The sequence below is a fragment of the Pavona decussata genome, unplaced genomic scaffold (assembly GCF_977016875.1).
Source record: "Pavona decussata unplaced genomic scaffold, jaPavDecu1.1 SCAFFOLD_272, whole genome shotgun sequence".
In the NCBI taxonomy this organism is placed as follows: Eukaryota; Metazoa; Cnidaria; class Anthozoa; order Scleractinia; family Agariciidae; genus Pavona; species Pavona decussata.
This window is the reverse complement of record NW_028145674.1, coordinates 462,233-485,558: the sequence shown is the minus strand read 5'-3', so window position 1 is coordinate 485,558 and position 23,326 is coordinate 462,233. Positions and strand designations below refer to the sequence as shown.

The window sequence follows — 23,326 nt, the reverse complement described above, 5'->3', positions numbered from 1 at the left end:
ATCGGTACATTAATTTATTCATTAAACTCTCCCCTCTCCTACTCGGGATGTATTGTTCTGATTGCCTTCAACAACAGCAGGCCAATCAACATCCATTCTTGTCACTTTAATCGCGAGGGAGGGGACCCACTCACCTCTACCTGTGTGACGCCAACGCATCATTTGATCTATTTATTAAAACTGCATTAAATTGTGGCGCCATATTGTTTATAACATGTTCTGGACTCAAGTGTGCCGTTTTCAAACGGACATTTCACCATTTTGAAGCGGTGAATCGAAAGAATAACTTCTAAAAAGCACTCGACATTTAAAACGGTGGAAATTGGTGAGTTCCTGGCGAAGGAATCGTGCTTTCTTTGACAGTCTTAGACCACGACACGAGACTAAAAAGAGGTCATTGAGAGGCTTACGTTATCGTAATGGAATTTTACAAATTTCCGGTGATAGTCTGACTCGCGTAACACAAGGGAAACAACGTAACGCGATCGTCGTGACTCAAACTATTGCATTAGCAAGGATAGTTTTATCAATCGGCGAAGTATACAGTCGGAATAAATGAATCAGCCCCAGCATCACGCGTAATGCCAGTATAGCAGGCATCTTGTTTTTCTTCGTCGTAGCCACAAATCGGTACATTAATTTATTCATTAAACTCTCCCCTCTCCTACTCGGGATGTATTGTTCTGATTGTCTTGAACAAAAGCAGGCCAATCAAAATCCATTCTTGTCACGTATATCGCGAGAGAGGGGACCCACTCACCCCTACTTGTGTGACGTCAAAGCATTATTTGATTTATTCATTAATCTTGGATAAAATTGGTGGCGCCATATTGTTAACATGTTGTGGACTCAAGTGTGCCGTTTTAAAACGGAAAATAAACAATTTTGAAACGGTAAATCGAAAGAATAACTTCTAAGAAGCACTCGACCTTTAAAACGGTGGAAATTGGAGAATACCTGGCGAAGGAATCGTGCTTTGTTTGACAGACTTAGACCACGATGTGAGACTAAGAAGAGGTCATTGAGAAGCTTACGTTATCGTAATGGAATTTAGAAATTTCCGGTGAAAGTCTGAGTCGCGTAACACAAGGGAAACAACGTAACGCGATCGTCGTGACTCAAACTATTCCATTAGCAAGGATAGTTTTATAAATCTGCCAAGCATACATTTGGAATAAATGCATCTCGCGTAAATGCCAGTATAGGCATCTTGTTTGAGAAAACAAAGCGAATTTTAACAACTTTAAACGTTTACACTGCAAAGATCGTTGATATTGTAAAGATGATTAATACAAGAATCGCGTTTATTCATAGTTTTCTGACTTTCGCATGATTTCGTCTTCGCACAAATAAATCGAACGTGTTTTGAGGTTTACATAATGTGTCAGTGTGACACGTCAGTAATGTTCACGTGTAAATAAGGAAGACAGGGCTTGAAGGAATTTCTGACAGCCGTGTATATTTCCGTACGGCTAAACACTTCCAGAGGGGTTTTGTAATAAGGTGGTATTTGAAAGGTGTCCCTCGATAAAATTGGACAAGGTTGTACAAGGTTGTTTCAGACCATACAATCTCAGGTGTTTTTATTACATTAACAATCATATTTTTTGAAGGAGTGGTCTTCACCATCTCTGCCTTCGAGGATTTGCTGAAACTCGGATAACTGCGACAAGAACCAAAGATATCGATCAGCGCTTCCCGAAGTCCGCGAAGTGCCGGTTAGTTGGGAAGATTTAAGGATATCCGTTTCTTCGTGACGATTCTTGTCAAACGTTCGAAAGGCTACCTAGGACTGCGGCCGAGCATTCTGATTGACGCCATTGTTGAATTTTTCTTCCGTGGCGTGTTTTAAAGAAGCAATATGATATTGACATATCGGGAAATTATGAATATGGCTCTGAATTACTCCTGACGTTAATATTGGCAAAAACATGAACGTTGTATCTTGGTTGTCGTTTCCCCAACATCATTCTCAAGCCCACAAAAATATGTTTTGCCTGTTGCATTGAACCGACGACAACCGACGAAAGCTTATGGCGGAACGTAAATTGCAAATAAACTTTGGATGTCATGGAAAGATCAGATAAAAGATTGAAAAGTATGGGAGGAGTATTGTACGCTACTCATGCATTACATGTTTCATTTCAAGGCGAGACAAACGAAAGCAAAGATATTAAACACTTAATGTTACAAATGCTTTAACACTATTACTTTTACTTTTTAAAAGTTGAAAAACCGTCGAATTACAGGGGCATGCTTTTCCGCATTCTTAACCAACTAAATAAGGTATCCTACCTTGATTTATACACAGACTGCAAGTTGTAAATGTAGTACAGTAAACTCCCACATTTAATAACCTACTTTTTTCAAAGTCAGCCTTGAATAAGTCTATTGAAAGGTTCTTATATAAATGACGAATTTCAGCCTGGAGGTTCTTAATCCAATTCTTCTTCGGTGCAGGTGTTTACTGAGCGCATGTTAAATGATGTGGGGTTACACACCAAACAGAACGGGATGACCTTGCATTCTCGTCTTAGGAAAAGAATTCCGTCTTATGAGCTTATCTCACTAAGTATGCAGCTAATTTAGGCCAAGACCTTAAACAGTAACGACGACGACGGCAACGAGAACGTCGGAAAACAATAGTTTAACTTACGGTTCTGCGTGTGTTATACACTGTGGTACATATCTTTGTCATCCTCTGCAAATCAGCAACGTTGGGAATGAGGGCATTCAATGTTTCATGGATAGCGCGAATGTATGACGATTAGTTGTTCTTTCTCTTTCTGAACTATTTTGTTTAAAGTCAACACTGAGCCGACCACTACGACTTTTAATAGCTGACGCGTCACGGATGAAATGAGTTGGAACTATAATAATATCGCGAATATATTAAAAAAAAAAAAAAAACGAGAATTTGATTTTGAAGTTCCGTTTTCGTCTTCGCTGTCGTCGTTTCTTCTGGAGGTCGCTATTGACAAGAAAGTATGACATAAGAAACGTTCTCGAAAGGCTAGGGTTACCTGTGAACGTTCCAAAAGAAAAACGAGTTCCTTGAGGTAGGGAACAATCAAAATAATTTTCCTTCAAACAATATGGAACTTGGAAAGGATTTCTTCCTAATCGCGTGTCGTTTAAAATAACGACCAAGGGGATGGTTGATAAACGATCCTTACTCGCGTGCGTCATCGTAAGATGAAACAGGAAACGGATTTTTGCTACAAACGGAAACGGACGCAAATTCTCCCCGCCAACGTTTTTGGCCATGAGAGAAGTTTATTTCCTAGAATAACAAAAGTTATTCAAACAGCAACAAACATGGAACTTGGAGAGGATTTCTTCCCAATCGCAAGTCGTTTAAAATAACGACCAAGGGGACGGTTGATATAAGATCCTTTCTCGCGTGCGTCATCGTAAGATGAAACAGGAAACGGATTTTTGCTACAACTTAAACGGAAGCAAATGAGGAGGAACGGAAACGGAAAATCATAAATAACCAAGTTATTAAAATTGACAAACGTGCAAAACAGTATAAAAATATGCTTAACGGAGACTTAGTACTGAAAACAATTTATATTTCAGCATAAGGAGACCGTTTAGTTTTATTTTATGCCAGGCGGCTGACGAGCTGTTTTATATGCAAGAGTTTCGTCTCTTTACTGGATGGAACATAAGCTACCTGCTTCTGAAAAAGAGAGTGTTTTTCTTTTTTTCTTTCATTAAGAGGCAGCGCGATCGAGTGGTTAGGGCGCCGGACTTGAAATCCGGAGGTTCCCGGGTTCAAGTCCCGCTCTGACCGCTAGCTGGAGTTGTTTCTCGGTAGCCCCGAGTTCAACTCCTCGGCCGGACTTGTAAATAGCCAGCTGGTCTGCCTCCTCCCAGCTGCGATTTTTAACCAATTCCAATTTAAATTATTGGTTTGTGAAGTTTAATGCTCAGCCCCATTAGCACTTGTGCTATAAACATTGTCAAAGGTAAATAAAGGTTATTTATTAATCCAAAGGTCGCCAACGCGTATTATTTGCTGAATTTGCATCTCAATTACTTTGAGAAAATATAAGAGTTGGTATGGTATTTCTGAAACTGGCAAATTGAGAAATAAATGAAAGTCAAATAACTAAACAAAGTAAATAAAACAATACATGGTGCTGTCGTCTATTGTAACATTGGGTCAAAATGCATTTTTTGGCGCAGGTTTGAGCCATTCTTAGTCTATGTGTGTTACATATGTACGCATTCATTGACAACGTTTAAGAGAATTTGACTTAATTAAATGCAAGAGCGAATTTCGACGTACGACTTATTTGCAAACTGCATCGAATAGCCCATTTTACAGTTGTGTGCTAAGTGACCTGGCCTTGGATTGGAAGCGAGGCTGGGGGTGAGGTTGTCTTGATACATACCTCACTGCTTTTCATATGTAGATCATGCAGTTAATATGATAGCTAGTTTTCATTTACATATGAAAAGCAGTGAGGTTTGTATCAAAACAAGGTCAACTAAGCTTCTCTTCCAATTCAATGCCAGATCACTCAGCACACAACTGTAAAATGGCCTATTCCCTTATGAAACTCTTTTCTTATCCCATTCTGACTTCATACTATGTTTTTTTTTCCTGAAAACCATTCAAACAAACCTTATCATTCTTGGGAATTCACAGCTCCACATAATAACCAATGCACTTCAATATTGCCACCATGAAGTTCGCGAGTGACACGAAAGACCACATTGAGCAGTCAACAGAATTGAGCCCCAGTAGGGGACGGGTGAAGCATTTTTGATCGTGCCACGATTTCTGACAACAACTACCCCGAGAGCAGAAAATTGTCACCCCACTTTCCATTCATGAAGAAAGACCAAGGAAATCACTGCGGTGATGGAAGTTTGGAAATCTGATCTTAATTATCATAAAATTTGATGAATATTTGCCTTTAATTTCTCCAAGGAGAGTGTTTGTTCTTACCCCACCACCCAACCCCAGATAAGAATTTGAAAAAAAAATAGGCTGCCCTTCGCCTTTTCAACGACGTCTTGGTGTTTGGAATTTGGATAAAGCACTCTACGTCATGCTTGATATATTTTCGTATCGGCAGCCCCTTTGTAAAAATGAGTTCCGTGTTGCAGAAATTTGTTCACAATATTGGATACAGTTTGTGGTGGTAATCTAACAACTTCTGCAATTTGTCCTTGTTTTACACCAGACGACCACAAGGCAATCATTCGTTCCCTTTTCTCAACCGAAGTGGTAAGATTGCGATATATGTGAGCCATAGAAGCCGCAAAACAAGAACTGCCGCCTCTTGACTGACAAATGTACGTATATTTATTTTAGATGTTGTAAATATTTTGTACTCGGAAGACAAATAAAGAAAGAAATAAAAAAAGCAACGGGGAAAAGTTTCACAGGTAATGTCGTCTCAAAATCGAATTTAGTGTATAGTAACACCCGGCAACTTAAACATCAAAGAAAATTGAAACTAGTATCAAAGACAGTACCGTCCGCCCGCGCGCGGGTTGCAACTTGCTCCATTCAAACTGTCAATCAAATTACCAATGTTGCGGCGAAAAGTTGCATAGTTGCCATCAAAAGAACATCCGGTTTGACTGTAAAGATTCGTCTTAAAGTTTAACTTCAGAGTAACCAATGTTTTACTAAAAACTCACTATGGTCTTGGAGTATTTTTGGAAAAAAGGCTTCATATGAAAAATGTCCCATAGTGAATTTAACTCCAACACTGTTTACTCTGAACATTTCTCGGAACATTACTGGTATCTTGGAAATATGGGCCAAATTTTCTTTAAAACGCTTGTTTTTAGACCATTCTAAACAACGTTTGATCAGAATTAAACGAAGAACGGCTTATTTAATAAGTAGATTTGCTTTACTAAATTTCTAGAAATCGTTAAAGGTTTCGCAAGCCGACATAAAAAGCTAACTCCCCATTGACATTTCATAGAAACATTTAAACAGCTAACCATTAACATTTCATTTAAAATTTGTTATTTCGTCGACTATATAAGTTTGAATTCCTTTGAAAGGAATTCAAACTTGCTAAGCCATTTCATTCACTGTTAGAAGAGATTTTGAAATTGTGACGATGATTCGATCAAGAGTGGATTGAAAAGAATGGATGAAATGGGTGATTTGCAAAACATGAGCGGCTATGGCCATTCCTATGCTAATCTGACAGTGATATTATTCCGTTGATCAGCAACAAAGTTATCATTTCGGCCAAGCGGACCATCAATTTGTGTTGAAGAACAAGAAAGACTTTGCTGACTGAAGGTGAGTGTTGCAAGCGGAAAAGCTCTCTCGATAGATCTTTGGAAATAATAAGAGCAATAATGTAATTCTGGATCTGCTGTTCTTAAGGGCAAAGAATGGAAATCTGGTGAATTCGTTTTCTACCAAAGAACGAGGCTCTCTGAAAATATTAGCCGGATGTCATGAATTTGGTAGGCCCGCTCTTTGAGTGGTTCTCTAGATCTCTAAGTCTGGCTTGGTGTGTTGATTTTCGAGTCTTGGTCACTGGTAGTATTTTTTTTGAAGTTGTTGGAGCCTTGAACATAGGTGGTATCCTCTAGTTTCTTTGTATCCAGGATGCAGGTGTCACGGACTAAAATGCTAGAATATCGAAAAGGAACCGGCTAAATTACGCTATGAATGACTTAATTTCTGGAGGTAATAAGAGTGGACAAAACGTTTTTGTTGATTTTAGCCTTCCAATGCCTTGTTTGGCATCCACTAGTTTCAGTTTGAGGCACCAGAAAGATAATCGCACAAACATTCTTCGAAACATTACTGGCACCTTAGAAATACAGGCCAAATTCGCATTAGGTGATCATGTATTAAAACTTGCTTTAGTCTTAACGATGTTTGGCGAAAATTCATTATGGGGTATTTCTTGAAGGAAGCTGAATCTTTTCAGAATTTTAATCAGAATTAAACGACCAAGGAATTTTTAAATAATAGGTTTGTCTTACTAAATTTTAGAATTAGTGAAGTTTCATAATAGTCTACTGTAATTTGAAGGGGTTACAATTTTTTTGAGTGTTTGTTTTTGTTGAGTGTGCTTTTAGGCATTTCATGAAAGGGAACCTTAAGCTGTTTATCATTTTCTGAAAAGCTGGTCAACATTTCTTTCCTTGCAAAAATTATATGCGCAAAAATTGATCCACGAGAATCTGGGTTTGTTTAGATATCAAGATCTATAAAAGATAGTGCGCAGGTAAGTAAACAAAAAGTTTTCCAAACGATAAATTTATTCAGATAAGCATTTATTTACGTGTCAAAACCTATCGCGTATAATTTTCACTTCCAGGAGTCTGTCGCGAGATCAAGACACATTGAAGCAAACTTATTGATCCAAACTGGGTATGTTCTTCAAAAATGTAGCAAAAACTGCTAGGAATGCGAAGAATTTGTCAATCAAAATAGTAAGTAGTTTCTATCTCCTTGCTTTGCCCTAAGACCACATGCCGGCTTCCTTGGAGCTTGATTTCTTTGCCTTCAAACAGTTTAAGCTGTCGGATATCCCTTAGAACTTCTTCTTTTGATTGAGCGCTCGTAAAGGAGGAATTCAATCCAAGAAGCCATAATATTTAGCACAGAAGTTCAATTAACAAAGAGATAAGGGGAATAAACCGGCAAGTTGCCTTGCAAGCCACAACGAGGTGACATAAAAATGAAATTACAGGTTAACATCGCGGCTTCACGCGGTCCCAAATCCAAGAAAAATTTAAGCGCAAATGTGTCCGTTTCATTTCAAATGGAAACCACGAAATCCAAGCCCTGCAACAGAAGCCAAGTGGCGGTTTCTCATCCTAGAGCCACGCTAAAAATATGGCAACGATCTTGGTACAATTTCAACACAACACACGACCGTTGAAAACCAACTTCATGTGCAACTTGACCCCTAGAGAGAGCGGGCTAAGTCCATATCAACACAAATTGATGGGTTATCGTGCTTTGCTTATCTCCATACATTTAAGACAAAGGGACGACCATATTTTTTGCAATGAGTGAGTAAAGATGTACACGAATTAGCTACCGTATGTTCACGTCGAACTTTGCGGTTTATTTTTCATGGCTGTCTCCTAGCGAAAAAAAAAAACAACAACAACAACAAAAACAAACAAACCAAAAAAAAAAGAAAAACAAAAACAAAAATAAAACAAGCGGAACCTGCTGTTCAGAGAGCGAAAGGCAAGGAACTTTGTAGTAGTCCACGTTCAGATCCGGGCATCATCCTCATGCGTTATTATGCGTTGTTATAAATCCTTCTCGGGTACTTTCTCATTGTTCTCTTGCAAAGTATGTTTTCTTAAAAAATATAATTACAAATAGTACATAAATTATAAATTGTACATAATGATAAATATTTGCAATGGTGGATCGCAAGGAAGCATGCACGCATTGTACTCTGTCTTCAGGATGATGAGCAAATGATTCATTGCGTCAATCAAAATATATTGTTACGTAGAAATGGTCACGCAAACACTCAACCGTAGTATGTTTTGTTACATAAGGCACAAATTGTTTTCATACGTGACCGCTGACCAAAATTTCACAGACAGTCAAATGATAACAGGGTTCCCACAGGTCATGGAAATCCTGCAAAGTAATGGAATTTCAACATTGTAAATTCCAGGCTTTGAAATTTTGGAAAGTAAGGGGAGTTCATGGAAAGTCATGGAAAATTTGATTTTGATTTTCTTGAGCATAATGAGATTGTTGTCTCAGTTTTTGAAAAATGACCTCATAATCTGTCCACATGTGTGTTATCTAAGACCGCATATCAACTGTTCATATTCCTGACTGCCTACTTTCAACGATCAAATAGGCAATTCTTTCCATCGAAAGGTGCTGGATTTATTTTATAGTGTGACATGTAAGAATTTCCAGAGTTGTAGATCTTGTCTCATACGATCTTGAAAAGTCATGCAAGTTAACGAAACGAAGGGAATAGTTTACGAACTCTGTGACGCGGTTGGCTTCTATCGGCGTCACATCTCACATGTCCCGCTATGTTGCCTGGGTGGGTATGGGCTCTCTTGGAATTGACTGGGATATTAGAGTGACGGTCTCTTAAAATCTGAGAACCAGAAAAGGGTTAATATGAAGGCTTTCATTTTTTCTTACTTCGTTTGCTGCAGATCTTAGCAGAACCGAATCATGTCCATGGAAGGAGAGTTTCGTAGAAAAATTGGACGTATGAACCAGGAGATAAATGATGTGAAAGAAAAGCGAAAATCACTGAAGGAAATGGAACTCTTCGTGTTGGACAATTCTCTCCGTGAGAGCACAGTCGGGCAGCTGCGAGGTCACACCATCGAGAACAAGTGGAAAATCTATGAACAGGTACGATAGTTTTTTATTACTTTCTTTAATTTTGTTTTGATTTTTGTCATTGTTAGAGTATAGAACTTATTAGAATATATTTCCTCCAGTACTTGACACTCCCCACACTCACTGGCACTGAGGCCATTTGAACATTTTCGATATCGTTATCGAAATATCCGCCCTCTAGTAACAATCTTAATTCTTTCATTGAGTTAATGTCTGTTTGTAGGTATCCTTATGGCAGGATCTTTTGTCAACCAGACCGCTTATAAGAGTAGAAAAGAACCACGATAAACCAAGAAGAATAGTTTAAAGTTATGTTCGACGAAAGAGAAGGAAGGAAGGGAAGGCGAGGTCGTATAGTGGTTAACGCGTCAGTCGGAGGGTTGGTGGCTTGAGACTACTTTGATCTCTGCATTGATGTGTTGTTTCCTTATGCGAATCGAGTCTCGCATCTCTGCTAAAATCATTCTTTCATGGTTGGAATCTACGCCAAGTGGTTCATTTTAACTACGGTGTGAAAAGTCAATAAGTGACAGTCACATTTCGGGCCAAAGTGACCCATGCTAGCTGATCTCAACCCTGTTTGTGTAATATGATCCACTTAGTAGTATACCTGCTACTCCATGAACGCGATAACAGTCCATTGCAGCGTTACCCCCTAGCATGCTGTCACCAGTATCAATTTGTACTCTAAGATAGAGATATAAATTGTGTATTAGATGTGTAAATTTCTAGTCCAGGGAAACAATGTGACAAAGCAGAGTTGCTTAACCTGTTCTCGAGCAATTAACCCTCCAATCTCCCAATAAAAAGACCAAAGCAAATGCTAAACACAGACACTCCAGCAAAACTTAGTATGACGAGATTAAATTTCCAGCTTTTTAGAGAGGGGGCAAGTAAACGTAACCCAAGAATCCTATGTATTTAAATAATTATTGAGTTTCCGCTTTCATCTAGGTAAAAAAGGTCGGTTTTAAGCACATCATTGTGGCCTCTTTCTCTCACATGACTCGCTTGGATGATACCTTTATTCGGCAACTAAAAGAGAAAGGTGAGGACTTTACCAATCTTTATGCCTTCTCCGAGTTCTTGGAGTCGGTCGACAAAGACAGGGTTCCAGACACGAAGACCGTTCCAGTTGGATTGCGCAAGATGAAAGAACTCGGCATAAAGAACGCCATCATCGAAGCAGACTTGGTTTGGGCAGGAATTGACTACAAGAAGTTCAAAGTCGAAGCTATCAACCAACTCTTCTCTGAGAGGATGGCGTGGTGCCGTAAAAATCTTGGCAAAGATGCCAAGATATTCCTTAACCTACGTGACCGTCCAGGTGGCATGATAAAGAATCCCAAGCGCATCTTCAAGGTGGTAAAGTACTTATCCTCTCTGCCACCAGATGAGCGCCCTTTTGGTTTGGTGTTCGAAGAATCTGGTAAGTACCTTCCTGAGGAGCTTGGTGCATGGACAAAAGCCGTTCGCGGAGAGATGGAAATGCGGGTTCAAGGAAGGCCACCTGCTTGTTCACGTTCATGAGCAGTGGGGATTGGCAGACAGCGCAAACGGCATCTGGGCCAGCCTGATTATAGAAGGAGCCTCTATGGGCCATTCCTGTTCCAGCGTCACACTGATGAACCTGATCCGCATGGGGAACAAGAAGGTGCTTAAACAGTACAACTGCACAAATTTACGAGGAGTACCACCAGAGATAACCAGGATCACCACTGGTGTCGAGCCGTATGACAGGCAGGTTGTTTACGGCGAACGAGCCCTGGACATGGTCTTCGGAATGCCAAACTTTACTCCGAGCAAGGAGGAGTTTGACATGGCGGCGTTCTTTGGTGAAAAGCCCATCATGAGAATGTCCACACTGGCATCCCCTAAAATGATAGCACATAGGCTGAACAACGTCTTTGGTGACGATCCTCAGTTTACAGAAGCAAGAGGCCAAAGGATGTTGGAGGTGATGTTGGAGGATCTGCACCAGAACAGAGAAGAGGAGTACATGAGTGCAGTTGGTCTTGCAATCTTATTTGATCGGTCTGATGGAAAGCTTACCGAGCAAATGTGCGAGGTCATCGCCCAAGAAAAGCCACAGAAGGCCCACAGCGAGTATCTGATTTCAGAAATACGTGAGATGTGGGATGAGTGGGATCTGAGAGATGGCCAAAAAGATGATTGTCTGGAGTTTGATGCTTTCTACAATGGCTTCATGGGGCCTTACTTTGGTTGCTACAGATGTGACGAGACTAAGCGTGCCTTGAAAGCCATCGACATGGATGCGGACGGAAAGGTGGATTGGGAAGAGTTCGCTTTGTACCTGAAGTGGGCCATTCGCCAGTATCCTGAAACCAAGACTGCTGAGGAGCTGCTCTCCATTGCTTTCCGTAAAGGCCTCATCCCAGCCATGCAAGACGAGGTTCTTCAATAATCGCGAAGGAAACTAAAGCCATGAACACTTGTGTCATGAAGAGAATATTATCAACTCTTCTACACAATTAGTTATGCCGTTTGCGGAACTGATGAAATACATTGTATTCCAAGTTAGTTCTTTGAGTTAAAACTTGATTCTGTCCTAAGTGATACTTTGTATTCACTTTTGTTTTACTATATTTTAAGAACTTTCTTGAAAAAAAAATTGAGAAAAAAAAGAAGAATGTGGAAGCGGGTCTATTCTCTTATAACGAGAAGTACAAAGTGCTTTGGGTTTATTCAGTTCAGTTTCTCTGTATTAGATTGGTTTACAATCGTTAACGTTTAGTCACAGTATGGCCCAAATGGCCACAGCTTAACCCGGTTTCTGTAGCATGAAGCAACTAGGGGTACTGCTACACCTCCCTGGATCGGATTCCAGTGCACTTCACGCTTACCCCAAGCAGCGTGCCGCCCTATACCCATTTATACACCTTGGTGAAGAGACAGAGTGGAGTTTGGTCTCAACACTATTCCACTGTTTCCGATGTAGCGACAAAACTAAACTCGATCCAACTGACCCTCCTGTTATGCTGGTATAGGTTTGAAGGCTGGTTTGCAGTATTTTACGAAAAGGACACAAAAATCTCCCGCAGCTCCTCTTTGTATTCTAAGGGTGTTTGTAGCGAATGAAAGGGGGAATCTGGTTCATGTTAGGAAATTTCCGAAAAATTAAGATTTTCATCTCCACTGATTATCGGAACGGAAAAAATTAATAGGACAAGTGACAACATTGTGAAAAGGATCATAAACAACTCTAAGCAATTGAAGCAGAACAAGGCATAATGTTAAGTTATTGTTATGGGAGGGTATATATATTTAAACACGTACATTTTTGTCGCAGGAGGGTTATTCACAAAATGCCAGATAATCAAAATTAAGCAGCGTCTAGTCAGCTACAAATGCCCTTCATTCTGAACGATGATAAATTTGGTACCTTTTATAAGTATGGCTATTATGTTAATGGTGTGCGTGGGGGTAATATAATTTTAACGGATGCTTTTCAGCAAATACGAAAAATATTGTGCACTGGTTAACAAAGTAAACTGAATTTTGCCAAAAAACATTATTCATGAAAAACGTTTGGGCAGAAAAAATTTCCAACACTGGTCACCCTAAAATACTTGTTGAAGAAATATAATGCCTGTCTCTAAGTCGAACTGAAAACAGTTTCCACTGATTTAAACTCTACAGTATTTAAACGTGATAAATCGAACTTTCGTCAACATTTTATTTCAATTTCCCGTTTAAGTTACTAAGATTCTCCTTGCTTTTACTTTGTGATATTCAGTTTAATTTCGCGGCTCCGATTTATTTTAAAATGTATATGCCAATTATCGTTTAAAAGTGCTTATATTTCCTTTAAATGAGAAAAGCTTTCAAAACTTCTACTTTAACATGAAACTTCAACAATGCCCGGGTAACGTTGAACCATTTTAATCGAACATTTCTTCTTAGACGGCTTTGTCAAGGATCATAAGTTTAACTGATTATTTTACTGAAACAGTTTTCCAATAGACTCTTTCTTTCATGATATTCTTCGCCTTTTACATCGTAGAAAGTCTAATTGAATAGGCTCTTAGACTTCGACGTCGGAGTCATTTCTAGGTTCAGTTTGTTCCTCGGCTTCCAAACTATCAGAACCATCTCTAGGAAAAAAAAAAAACGAGCAAAATGCAGCAACATTTATGGTTTTGCCAATGTTAACGTCATGAGTAATTTAGGGCCCGAGTAATTCCCGACTCTTTAGACAAGGTCACTGTCGTTCAAAGCATGTTCCCAGTGGAAATCTCAACACTGACATCAATCGGAATGCTTGGCCGCTAGCGCTAGCGAACGAAAACAAATGGGTGTTATGGCCGAACCTGTGTTTGACTAGAATCATCAAAGATTATGGCAACCTATGAGAACTGAGAAAGCCCTTGGATATTAATTTCTTGACGGCTGAACGAATTCTTCGGGAAGTCCTGAGAGACATTTTTGGTTCTTGTCGCGTTTTCAGAGCTTCCACAAGTCCTTGAAGAAAGTGTAAAGACCTGTGTTTCAAATATATTGGGGCAGCAGCCTCATGGGTACTACAGGAGAGCATTACTTACTGTCAAAATGAGACTTCATATGTAAACGACCGAACACGTTCAATTTCTTTACTGGAAGACGAAGTCATACGAAATAGGAAACTAAAACTATATAAATAGTAAGGCTTTTCCTGGCCATCTTTTCAATGTAAATTGGTACGACTGTTGATTCAGAAGCAGAATTTTTCTTCTTTTTTTGATTTCAAATTGTTGTCCTCATTGCTACCTTGAAAACGAGCGCCGGTGTCGCGAGTTTGTAGGGGGCTCTGGAGCCATCCTCCCCCAGAAAAGTTTGAAAGCTCAGAAATGTATTTCAACATTCTACATGAGATATTTTCTGTCGAAAAGTTTCCGACAGTTTTTGTATAAGGTGGTAGCTTTGTAAATTCTCGTCACATAATAAAGCAAGTACGATTCAAACACTACTTTCGTCTAGTGAATAATTTTATTTATTATATGGCAAGGTAGTCTTGAGGTAAATCCGCGCGTTCTGATTGGTTCTTTCTTGGTCAGGATTTTACCATACGGACCGTTTCCAGGGAAACGGTCATAAACCGTGTATTTTTGTTTACGATTTGAAAATTTGCAGCTAAAACTGCGAAAAGAAAACCTGAAAGTACTTTCATTCTTCGCAAAAGAAACTACCCAAAAGACTGATTCCAACATGGACGAAGAAGAATATCGTTTACAAAGCAAATTGTTACTAAAAATAAACAAACAGAAGAGTGAAAACACAAAAGAAAGACGTCTACTGATATGAACACTCTACTCCGTTTTATTGAAGCTAATGGCTTGAATAGTGAAACAATTGAAAGCCTACCTGCGTCCGAACTTGACCACCTTTTAACAATTTTTTTTATGAACGCTCCGTAAAAACTAAAATCTTAAACTAAGATTTTACCTTACGTTTCCCGTCTTATGCAAGACCACCACCACATTAAATTGAGACGGTGATCATCTTATTTTAACACAGGAGATCTCAAATGAAGACTATCGGAGTCTCAGTTAGTATATAAGATAAAAGATCGTCTTAAATATTGTCTTTAAATCGTCTTCATTTGAGAAGCGCTTATCTTAATCAACATTGAGGCATCTTACTTTAAGAAAGACCAGTCTTAATTATATTAATCTGAGTCGATGGGGTCCTTATTTGAAGACGTTTTTTGGTCTTGTGGAAATTTTAAGACGCCTAAGCAGGCTATAAGATACTGCCATCCTACGTAAGATGCAATACGCCTTAAACTGGCGACACACCTGGCATTTTATACGACGATCGCAGCGAATTTGATCGCCAGCGAAAATCGCAAGTGATTTTCGCCACCGATTGATGCGGACACACCTGGCGATTTTTTTTCGCCGATTGCGGCGTTGTTCATGTGATAAACCCGCCCAACTTGACTGGTTGACTTTACTAGCAATTCGCAGCGATGAGCGTAAAAAAATCGCGGGAACGGGCACATTTGGCGAATTTAATCGCCGATATCTGACATGCCAGATATCGGCGATTTAATACGCCGATCTCTACTCTCACCATTTTAGTTCTCGGTAAAAAAAAAAAATAAAAAAAGGCTAACTTGGAAGAAATAGAAAATTCCAACACAAAAAGGATCCAAATTTTGGAAAGCCCTTCCTGATTGGTTCATTAAAAAAATGCAGTCCCCATAGGGAACAGGACTTCTCTTCTGATTGGTTGATTTTGATCCAAACTCTGCAGACACGGAGTCTAGTCTGGAGCTTTGATCCATCGCAAACTCTCACCTTGTTCAGACTTAAAACAAGCCGTTAATATTTTTCAAGCAGCGGAGAGTGGAGAATTTACAAGAATTTCGAGACAACAACTTCAATATTCAAATGAGAAGACATCTGGACATCAAATACGGTCTAAAGCCTCGGCTAAACGTTGTAACTATACACGAACTTAACAGCATGCACTGCACACTCAGCGGAATGAAAATGGAATGAAGAAATTACTGCCGCTTTCTAAACCGCCTGTTTTTTGAAAACCAAGATGAGTCCTGCAATTCTGCTGCGTCACCGATCAAAGGAATGAGTGTAGTGACAATTCAGACAATCTGCAATGCAAAGTTTATAATTTACGGGACTTTTAAGACCAACAAAACAGTATTTAAAATGCGGCGGCCCGACCTCTGTTTTCCTGCGAATTTACGGTAAGCGGATTTGTATAAGTTGTGTCATTTCAGATTTGGTTTTATGGATTCAAATTTGTTGTGTTTTCATTGCTGCATGTATCATGTTCAAGCTTAACAATATTAAACGCTCCCTGTTTTTGAATGTAGGCTTAATAGTGACCAATGCAGTTAGATTGAATATTTCTTCCTTGCTTCGAAACTTAAATTGAGATTCTTAAGCATCTAGAATAAGATTGTTCAAATTTTGAGTTAAGATGAAAATATGACTTACCACTGGACTTTGAATCTAAGAAAAAATCATCTTAATCTAAGACGCCATAATCGTATAAATAAGAAGAAAGTCGTCTTATCCTAAGATAAATCGTCTTCAAATGAGATTTACCACAGCACCAGAATTAAGTGTAAAAAACGTCTTAAAGTAAGATTTTAGTTTTTACGGAGCGTACGCAGGAAAAATGTTGAATACGAGCCAGCAACATTTTCCAGTTTTCAGCGCAATATATAGCAATACGTATCTGAGAAGAAATATCCATTCAACATACTCAAGGAAAATGAGTTTGAAAAAGTCGAGAAGAGTTCTAGCTGCGAAGCACAAGTCACTAGTTCACGAGCACGACAGAAGAAACAAGCTGCAAGCCGCTCCGGCGATTGACAAAAACGAAGAAGATGCCCTTTTTGAGGCAGGAAATTCGACGACTCCAATCCAGTTGTACTTCAAAGAACTGTGTGGCGGTTTTTATCCCTACACTTGGGTTTCCGAGCCAGAGATGAGAGCAATGAGGACGATTGACTTAATGCCGCTTCTTTTAAAGTTAAATGTGATTTTCACAGCAACCTTTTCTTGATCCGTACTTTGTGATGCGCTAGTAAATTTTCTGGGATCGACGAAACCCTTTTGTGAGTTTCAAAAACAAACCGCAGCTGTTAAGATTTTCGTCAAATTCCGCTACAAATCGTTGTTGAAGTCTTTTCTATAATCAACATTTAAATTTGTTTTCAAACTCGTGGTACCGTAGCTTGTTCTTTCTGGGTTGCTCGCGTCATCAAACACACGTCGCGACGGAAACCCTTTGAATTCAAGTGACCGGAAGGGCGTTTTTATAAATAAACAAGTTTGTTCCGAGTGCCATATAATAAACTACTTACTAACCTAGCTTGCTTGAGCCGTACTGGGGAATATTGGCCTTCGGTCGTTTTTGTACGGACCCCGCTGCACTTGGTCCGTACTGCCACGACCTCAGGCCAATATTCGGTTAGTAAGAGGTTAGTATTTTACGTCTTTTCTCCAATAAGTTGTGAGCATGAATTGAATTATAGACTGCAAGCAGTCCCTTTCTGGATAGTCAAGGTCGCGCGGAATAGCCGAGCGCGAAAAAACTGGAGCGAACTAGCATGGGGGGGGGGGGGGGGGGGCGGTGCTTGGGGAGAGGCGGGAAAAAGGGCGGTTTCGTTTGTTTCTCCTCGCACCAGTCTCGCTGCGCTCGACTGACCAGAAAGGGACTGCTTGCAGTCTAATTGAATTAACTTTAACGGAAGTAGTTTACTATTCAGTCAAAAATGACACGAGATACGATCCCTTGCTGAAAAATGACTCTGGAATGACATTAATAACTGTCAATAACAGTAACTAAATTTCACAACAACTATAAAATGGCGTTTTACAACATATTATTACAAGTCTTGCTCCATATTTCAATATTATGAGTCGATAGTTCAGTGTAGCAGCGGCACTCTTATGGCATCACTTATATCTCAACAACATAGTTAATGAAAATCCGCCACCGTGGATTTCCTAAATTTCTCTTGTGATTGTCACTGAGCTATACAAAAGCATTGGCAACCGGTACCAGGCAAATGCCATCCAGTCTTGTCTTGTGAGTGTTTAGGATGGACAAATGAGTAAAACGTGCTTGATGCATTTGAGAACGAAGGCAGGTTTTCCACTCATCTAGCCGTTGAAAACGAACGCTCTCCTGTTGAACTGGTGGCAAGATTAACGTGTACTAGCTTACAGATTCTTGCTACTTGGCCAATAAAATCTCATTCGTGCACATTCAAAGATTTTGCGTCACGCGTCACTCGCGCTTCGTCGCGCTTCTTGAAAACAAGAAATGGTGGCTGGTTGAAACGCTCTTTTATAGCAGATGTTAAGCAATCTTATGCTTCAAAGTGTAGTCCTCTGTAGTAGTCACGAGCTGTGCTCGGATGTTGCGGCTCACTCGTGCCAACTTCATAACGTGATGAAGTGCGTCGTTTTCTTGGGAGCATCTTCTTTCTCTTTTATACTTCATACGTGAGTGAAATTTTGAATTTGAATTTATAATAAAGCTAATACAACAAATCAAAAAACAAACAATAACTAAGAGGAAAAAAACTCCGCAAAAGGATATAACACGTGTTCAATTTCCAAAACATGCCCGCTCTCAAACTGCTCAGGGCCCAAAACTTCGGAGCAACTTGCAACGTTTGCAACGTCTTACATGGTTGGTCGAGAGAACAAAAAAACGAACAACAGAACAATGTTCCCAGCCCTAAAAAACAATGTAGCTGCAGGTTGTAAAGTTCGAGTGACAAAAGAGCTTTTGAAAGATGCAGGTCTACTGAAAACTTCAACTGTACTCAGTCTCGAAGCACTCCCCTCCCCACCCACTCCACCCATGTGTCTGCCTTCAAACTCGGATATAGCGGACATCTGAAAAATAGCCTATTTCGAGTAGTTTTGATGATTTCATGTTTTGACCCTAGTTACGACCTTGGTTAAGAATATTTTTTCCTTGTTTTGATTGGGTTTGTATTCGGACCATTCAGCGTTACCTAGTATCTTCGTTTTTATAGTATTAACCTTTCGCTCAAGCCGGACCGATTTGTAAATACGCTTTGTTATTTTAATTGGATAAGTTTTTTCAGTAATGGATGAAAATACGCAAGTGAACATCTTTGTACGTAATATATCAAACACGAGACACAGAGTATCATCACATATCAAACACCGAGAAGAGATGTCGAAAATACGACGCGTAGCGGAGTATTTTTAACGAGCTTCGAGGTTTTTGATATTGTGATGAAACACTTTGACGAGTGTTCGCTGTAACTTCTCAAACAAACTGATTTTGAAGGGGAAATTAAGGATGCAAAAATGAGGATTTTTTCATCAGATATCCAAACACGTCACGTTGCATGTTTTTCTTTGCCTTTGGCTTTTGAATTATTAATGAGTTTGAGAAAATCATGTACAAAGCGAGGATTAATTGATTCCTATCAGGCACTGCAGTGGTAACTGAGGACACTGTAAATGACTTACATGGAGGTAGGATGAATATAAGAAAAACAGGATTGACAATTATCTTACATATCACCTCCGACTCGCAACAAACTTGTTTTCTTTATAGTTTTTTAAACCATCAAAATTCTACTTAGTTAATTGTCAGTCAAAGGCTTCATATTTTGCTTTTCATCACTTAGCAAATGTTGTATCTGTACTGCCGCAAATGAGTGTCACTAGTCACCTGACATTGCACTTTTACCTAACGTCGGCTTTTAGGAGGCCACACTGCATTATTGGTTAATTGCTTGTAAGTCGTACACCATTTATTTTACAGTTTCTCTCTAATACTGCGTTTTTGAGAAAGCGAAAATGATTAGGCGGTCGTCAAACTCCCCGTAAGTTTCAAAATCACCTGGAAAAGCACAAAGTGAACTCTGAATGAAATTTTCGATTAAGAACTTGAAAGAAAAAAAGTTAAAGCTCGACTATTATCCATAATTTAAAGATTTGGTTATCTTGTCTAGAAAGCGACCCGGAAAATGCTAGGAAATACCCTTCTTCAGTTTGTCGTGCTCAGTAGAAAGAAGACAACAATAAAAGATTAAAAGGATGGAAGGCTTGAGATTATGTTTATTACGAGAAAAACTTGAGTTGTTTGTTACATGAAGCTGGTATGAAGAGGGTTCTGAAGGAGGTGACATAGCCTGCCGTATTTATTCCAATAATAGCCGTGAGAATTTTTTTTTTTGCACTAAAAGGGGGCGATTATTCGAGGGGCGGATTAATCGAGGGCGGCGATTATCTTAAATATTGTTCGTGAGAGGTCGTGCCCTAAATATTATTCCGTTTGATCATTAAATAGAGCGGTTTTCAATTGAGTGTCGAAAGTAATTTCGTGTTTGCTTTGGTTTTGCATTACTACGCTCTGTGATTGCATGGTTAACAAAACTCGCGCCACTTTCTCAACCAACGGGAATCTAAACGAAAACCAATTGTGTTTTCGCTGCACGCTATTTCCCGCGCTTGGCGCCGGTTACATGTATTTGCTACGAATTCTGATTGCCTTGTTGTGTTGTTTACATTTGTTGTGATTAGTCAGGGTAATTACTTTGGTTTTACGACACTGAACCCTAACCCTAATCGTTCTAATCACACAAAGCAAACAGAACATGGGCTTTGTAAATCTTCTCAGCAGTGTCCTAAAAGTGTTCTCAATTTGGTCAGTTATGAACTAACAATGTCAATGTCTTCGGAGTCAGAGCCGGAGTCCTCGATCAGCCTCTCTTTTCCTCTCTAAGGCGTAAATTTTGAACATGACAGGGAGGAGGTGAAAGAAGGGGGGAGGGTAGACGTAGAAGGGTTTTAGTAGTCAAAGAAGGTGAAGGGGAGAGGGTGGGGTTGATTATTTCAAATATGTCCACCAAAGGGGGAGCGATTAGTCTAGAGCGGAGATTAGTCGAGGGACGGTTATTATTCGAATAAACACGGTATTTTGCTGTCCGGCCAAAAGCATTCTGGTTCACCCGCCCAAGTCTGATTGTTCGAATTGCACTCAGTCAACTTTATTATTTGTGACGGACAAAAAAATATTTTAACTATCTGGGCGTTTGTTATTTTTGTACTATTTTTTTTGGTACATTTATTACAGACTTTTATTCGATATCTCAGAAAACATGCAGCGAACGTATGTACTCTATCGTTACATTTTTTGTTTTATACGTTTTCTTCGTTTTTGATTTGAGTTTTTTATTTTTGTGTTGTTTTTCCATCAAGTGTAGAACCTCAGTCATTCATAATGTGCTGTTTAATACAAATACCTGCTTAATAAGCACAAGGGTCGTAATTGGGGATTGGGTGTTTATCCTGTTTACCTTACCGGTGCAAAGCTCATTGAATATATAATGTAAATCGGAATAAAATTCACGACAGACCTTATTTCAAGATAGAAACCATTTTAATATTCTTTTGTGCGTATTCAAAATTAGCCATTCTTATACCTTGTTCTTGAGGTCATAAATCAAAAGAATACTTTACCTTGAACGAGGCAAGAAAGGCTAATTTAAATGCAAGTGGAGGAATGTTAAATTGGGAGCCATTTTTGACTAAGGTTTGCAGACAAAAACGGACAAAATCAGACGCTTTAGTGTGCTGATTTTCTGAAAGACCCTGGATTAATGAAGCGAGTGAATTGCGAAAAAGAGAAAGAGTTCTGTTGTCTTGGACTAGGAGAAGGCCATAAAAGATATATCACGATACTGGAGATTGGACAATCAATCAGACAGTTAATCAGTCTACATACAGCAATTTAAAATCAAAATGTTAAACTTTTTTGTTATGATAAATTCGAAGCGCGAATTGTTACGAATAGAATTTTAAGTCTGTTGTAAAAGTCCTTGGAGGAGATTTGAGAGATGTGACGCAAAAGTTAGTTAAGTCAAATTGCGCAAAGAAATTACCGAAAACTTTCATGAATGGAAGCATATCTAATACGAGCAGTTGTACCTTTAATCTCTAATAGACGCCTAATAGTATAATACTTGACTGTAACAAGCTGGTTGCGGCAATCGGGCGAGCACGTCATTTTAAGATGTAAAGACGACAAACAGAAATTTCGATCAAGAAATACCTCTTTGACAAATAAGAATAACCCAGTAAGCAGTAAGAATAAGTGACAATGAGAAGGGATGTAGGGCCGAAATTGATTGGAAGTTTCCGTTGTACCCAATATGCACATAAACAAGGCTGCACATACTTCATATATGAGTCAACCTTTATTAAACAGCAATAACAGAAGTCTTTTCCCTCATTACAACATCACCTTTAAGACTATTATGTAACTACCCTTTACCTCAATCTACATTTTTAATAAAGTATACGGTATTACATCATTCTAATACAACCGTTGCTACAAATACCCATGAAGCGTTTATTTTACCTACGAATGCAACATTTAGTTTATGGTCGACTTGGGGTTTTGAAGTGAGTCAAAAATGGAAGATCTTTCTGCAGTTTCTTTAGAAAGGAACTGAAGTGACGACAGTCACAAAGTTGCCTCTGCAAACAATAAAAAAATATAAATAAGTTCCACAAAAAGTTATTTAATTATCTAATAGAAGGGCAGTACAGTTTAAGACAGTTTGTTTCCCAATGAGTAGTCAATGACATAAATGACTAATCAATGAGATGGGAGAGTAGGCCAATTTTTTTTTTTATAAATTAGTATGAATATATGAAACTTATATTTGAACAGCGGGTGAAAGGTTATATAAAAGAAAGATCCTCGCAGTTATTTATCCAACTTAAGGAGGGGGGTGAATAGGTCTACGGTTCGGTGGATTTGGTAAATATTTTAGCCCGGATTCTGGATTCAGAGCGAAATTTTAACGGATCTGCGGATCCTATGATCACAGCGGATCGCGGTTTTATCCAGTTTTGGGTCTCGGATTTTGGATTTTGGTTGTCAGGAAGTTCAAGTTTGCTCTTTTTTCTCGTATCTGCAAGATTTTGTTTCGATAGAGACGTTGGTTAAATAAATATTTCGTTGATAGTCATCCTTAACACTAAAACACAATATCACGCAAGGCAACTCCAACAACTGAAGTCACTTTGTATCTCGCGTATCATCTAACGCGGCAAACAATTTGCGGATTCGGATTTAGTTGATTTTTTGAGCAGATCGACGGATTCAGCCATTAATTTTAGCGGATCAGCGGATTTACCTACCCCTATTCACCCCCCTCCTTAAGCAGTTACGAAAAGAAAGCTTGGAAAAAATTCATGCTTGAACGGGACGGGTTCGAATGCCGCTCAAGCCTGAATTGTTTCAAGCTTTTTCTTTTCGCAACTGCTTAAGTTGCGTACATAACTGCGAGGATCTTTCTTCTATATAAAATTTGTTATCTTCGATTAGTCATCGATTACTCATTAGTTATCGGCAAAAATCAGTTACTAATAGCTGACTACTCATCGGTTACTCAATAATGACGTAAGCAAATTTTACCAGTTCCTTGCTTTGCAATGA

General features: G+C 39.1%; 3 protein-coding genes across 3 annotated transcripts in view; 2 read left to right on the top strand and 1 right to left on the bottom strand.

The window, feature by feature from the left end:
* Nucleotides 1-6,215: 6,215 nt before the first annotated feature.
* LOC146455584 (uncharacterized) lies at nucleotides 6,216-10,912 on the top strand. Its single transcript, XM_085094116.1, has 3 exons — nucleotides 6,216-6,286; nucleotides 9,157-9,361; nucleotides 10,304-10,912. Exons 2-3 carry the CDS (start codon nucleotides 9,176-9,178, stop codon nucleotides 10,877-10,879), a joined length of 762 nt encoding a protein of 253 aa, XP_084950242.1. The 5' UTR covers nucleotides 6,216-6,286; nucleotides 9,157-9,175; the 3' UTR covers nucleotides 10,880-10,912.
* Nucleotides 10,913-10,943: 31 nt separating this feature from the next.
* On the top strand, nucleotides 10,944-11,877 carry LOC146455583 (uncharacterized). Its single transcript, XM_085094109.1, has one exon. The coding sequence runs from the start codon at nucleotides 10,944-10,946 to the stop codon at nucleotides 11,772-11,774; it is 831 nt and encodes a 276-aa protein (XP_084950235.1). The 3' UTR covers nucleotides 11,775-11,877.
* A 10,182-nt stretch (nucleotides 11,878-22,059) lies between these two features.
* The window catches only part of LOC146455580 (uncharacterized), a 30,566-nt gene continuing 29,299 nt past the window's right edge, over nucleotides 22,060-23,326 (bottom strand). Inside the window, exon 15 of the mRNA XM_085094095.1 lies at nucleotides 22,060-22,359. Within this exon, the coding sequence (XP_084950221.1) occupies nucleotides 22,346-22,359 (14 nt within the window). The 3' untranslated portion in view covers nucleotides 22,060-22,345. The remainder of the gene's footprint in view (nucleotides 22,360-23,326) is intronic.

Excerpts from the sequence above, each read along its gene's own strand:
- LOC146455584 (XM_085094116.1), top strand. The coding sequence starts at position 9,176 with ATGTCCATGGAAGGAGAGTTTCGTAGAAAAATTGGACGTATGAACCAG. Across the intron at positions 9,362-10,303 it reads AGTGGAAAATCTATGAACAG|GTAAAAAAGGTCGGTTTTAA; the intron begins GTACGATAGTTT and ends GCTTTCATCTAG.
- LOC146455583 (XM_085094109.1), top strand. The coding sequence starts at position 10,944 with ATGGGCCATTCCTGTTCCAGCGTCACACTGATGAACCTGATCCGCATG.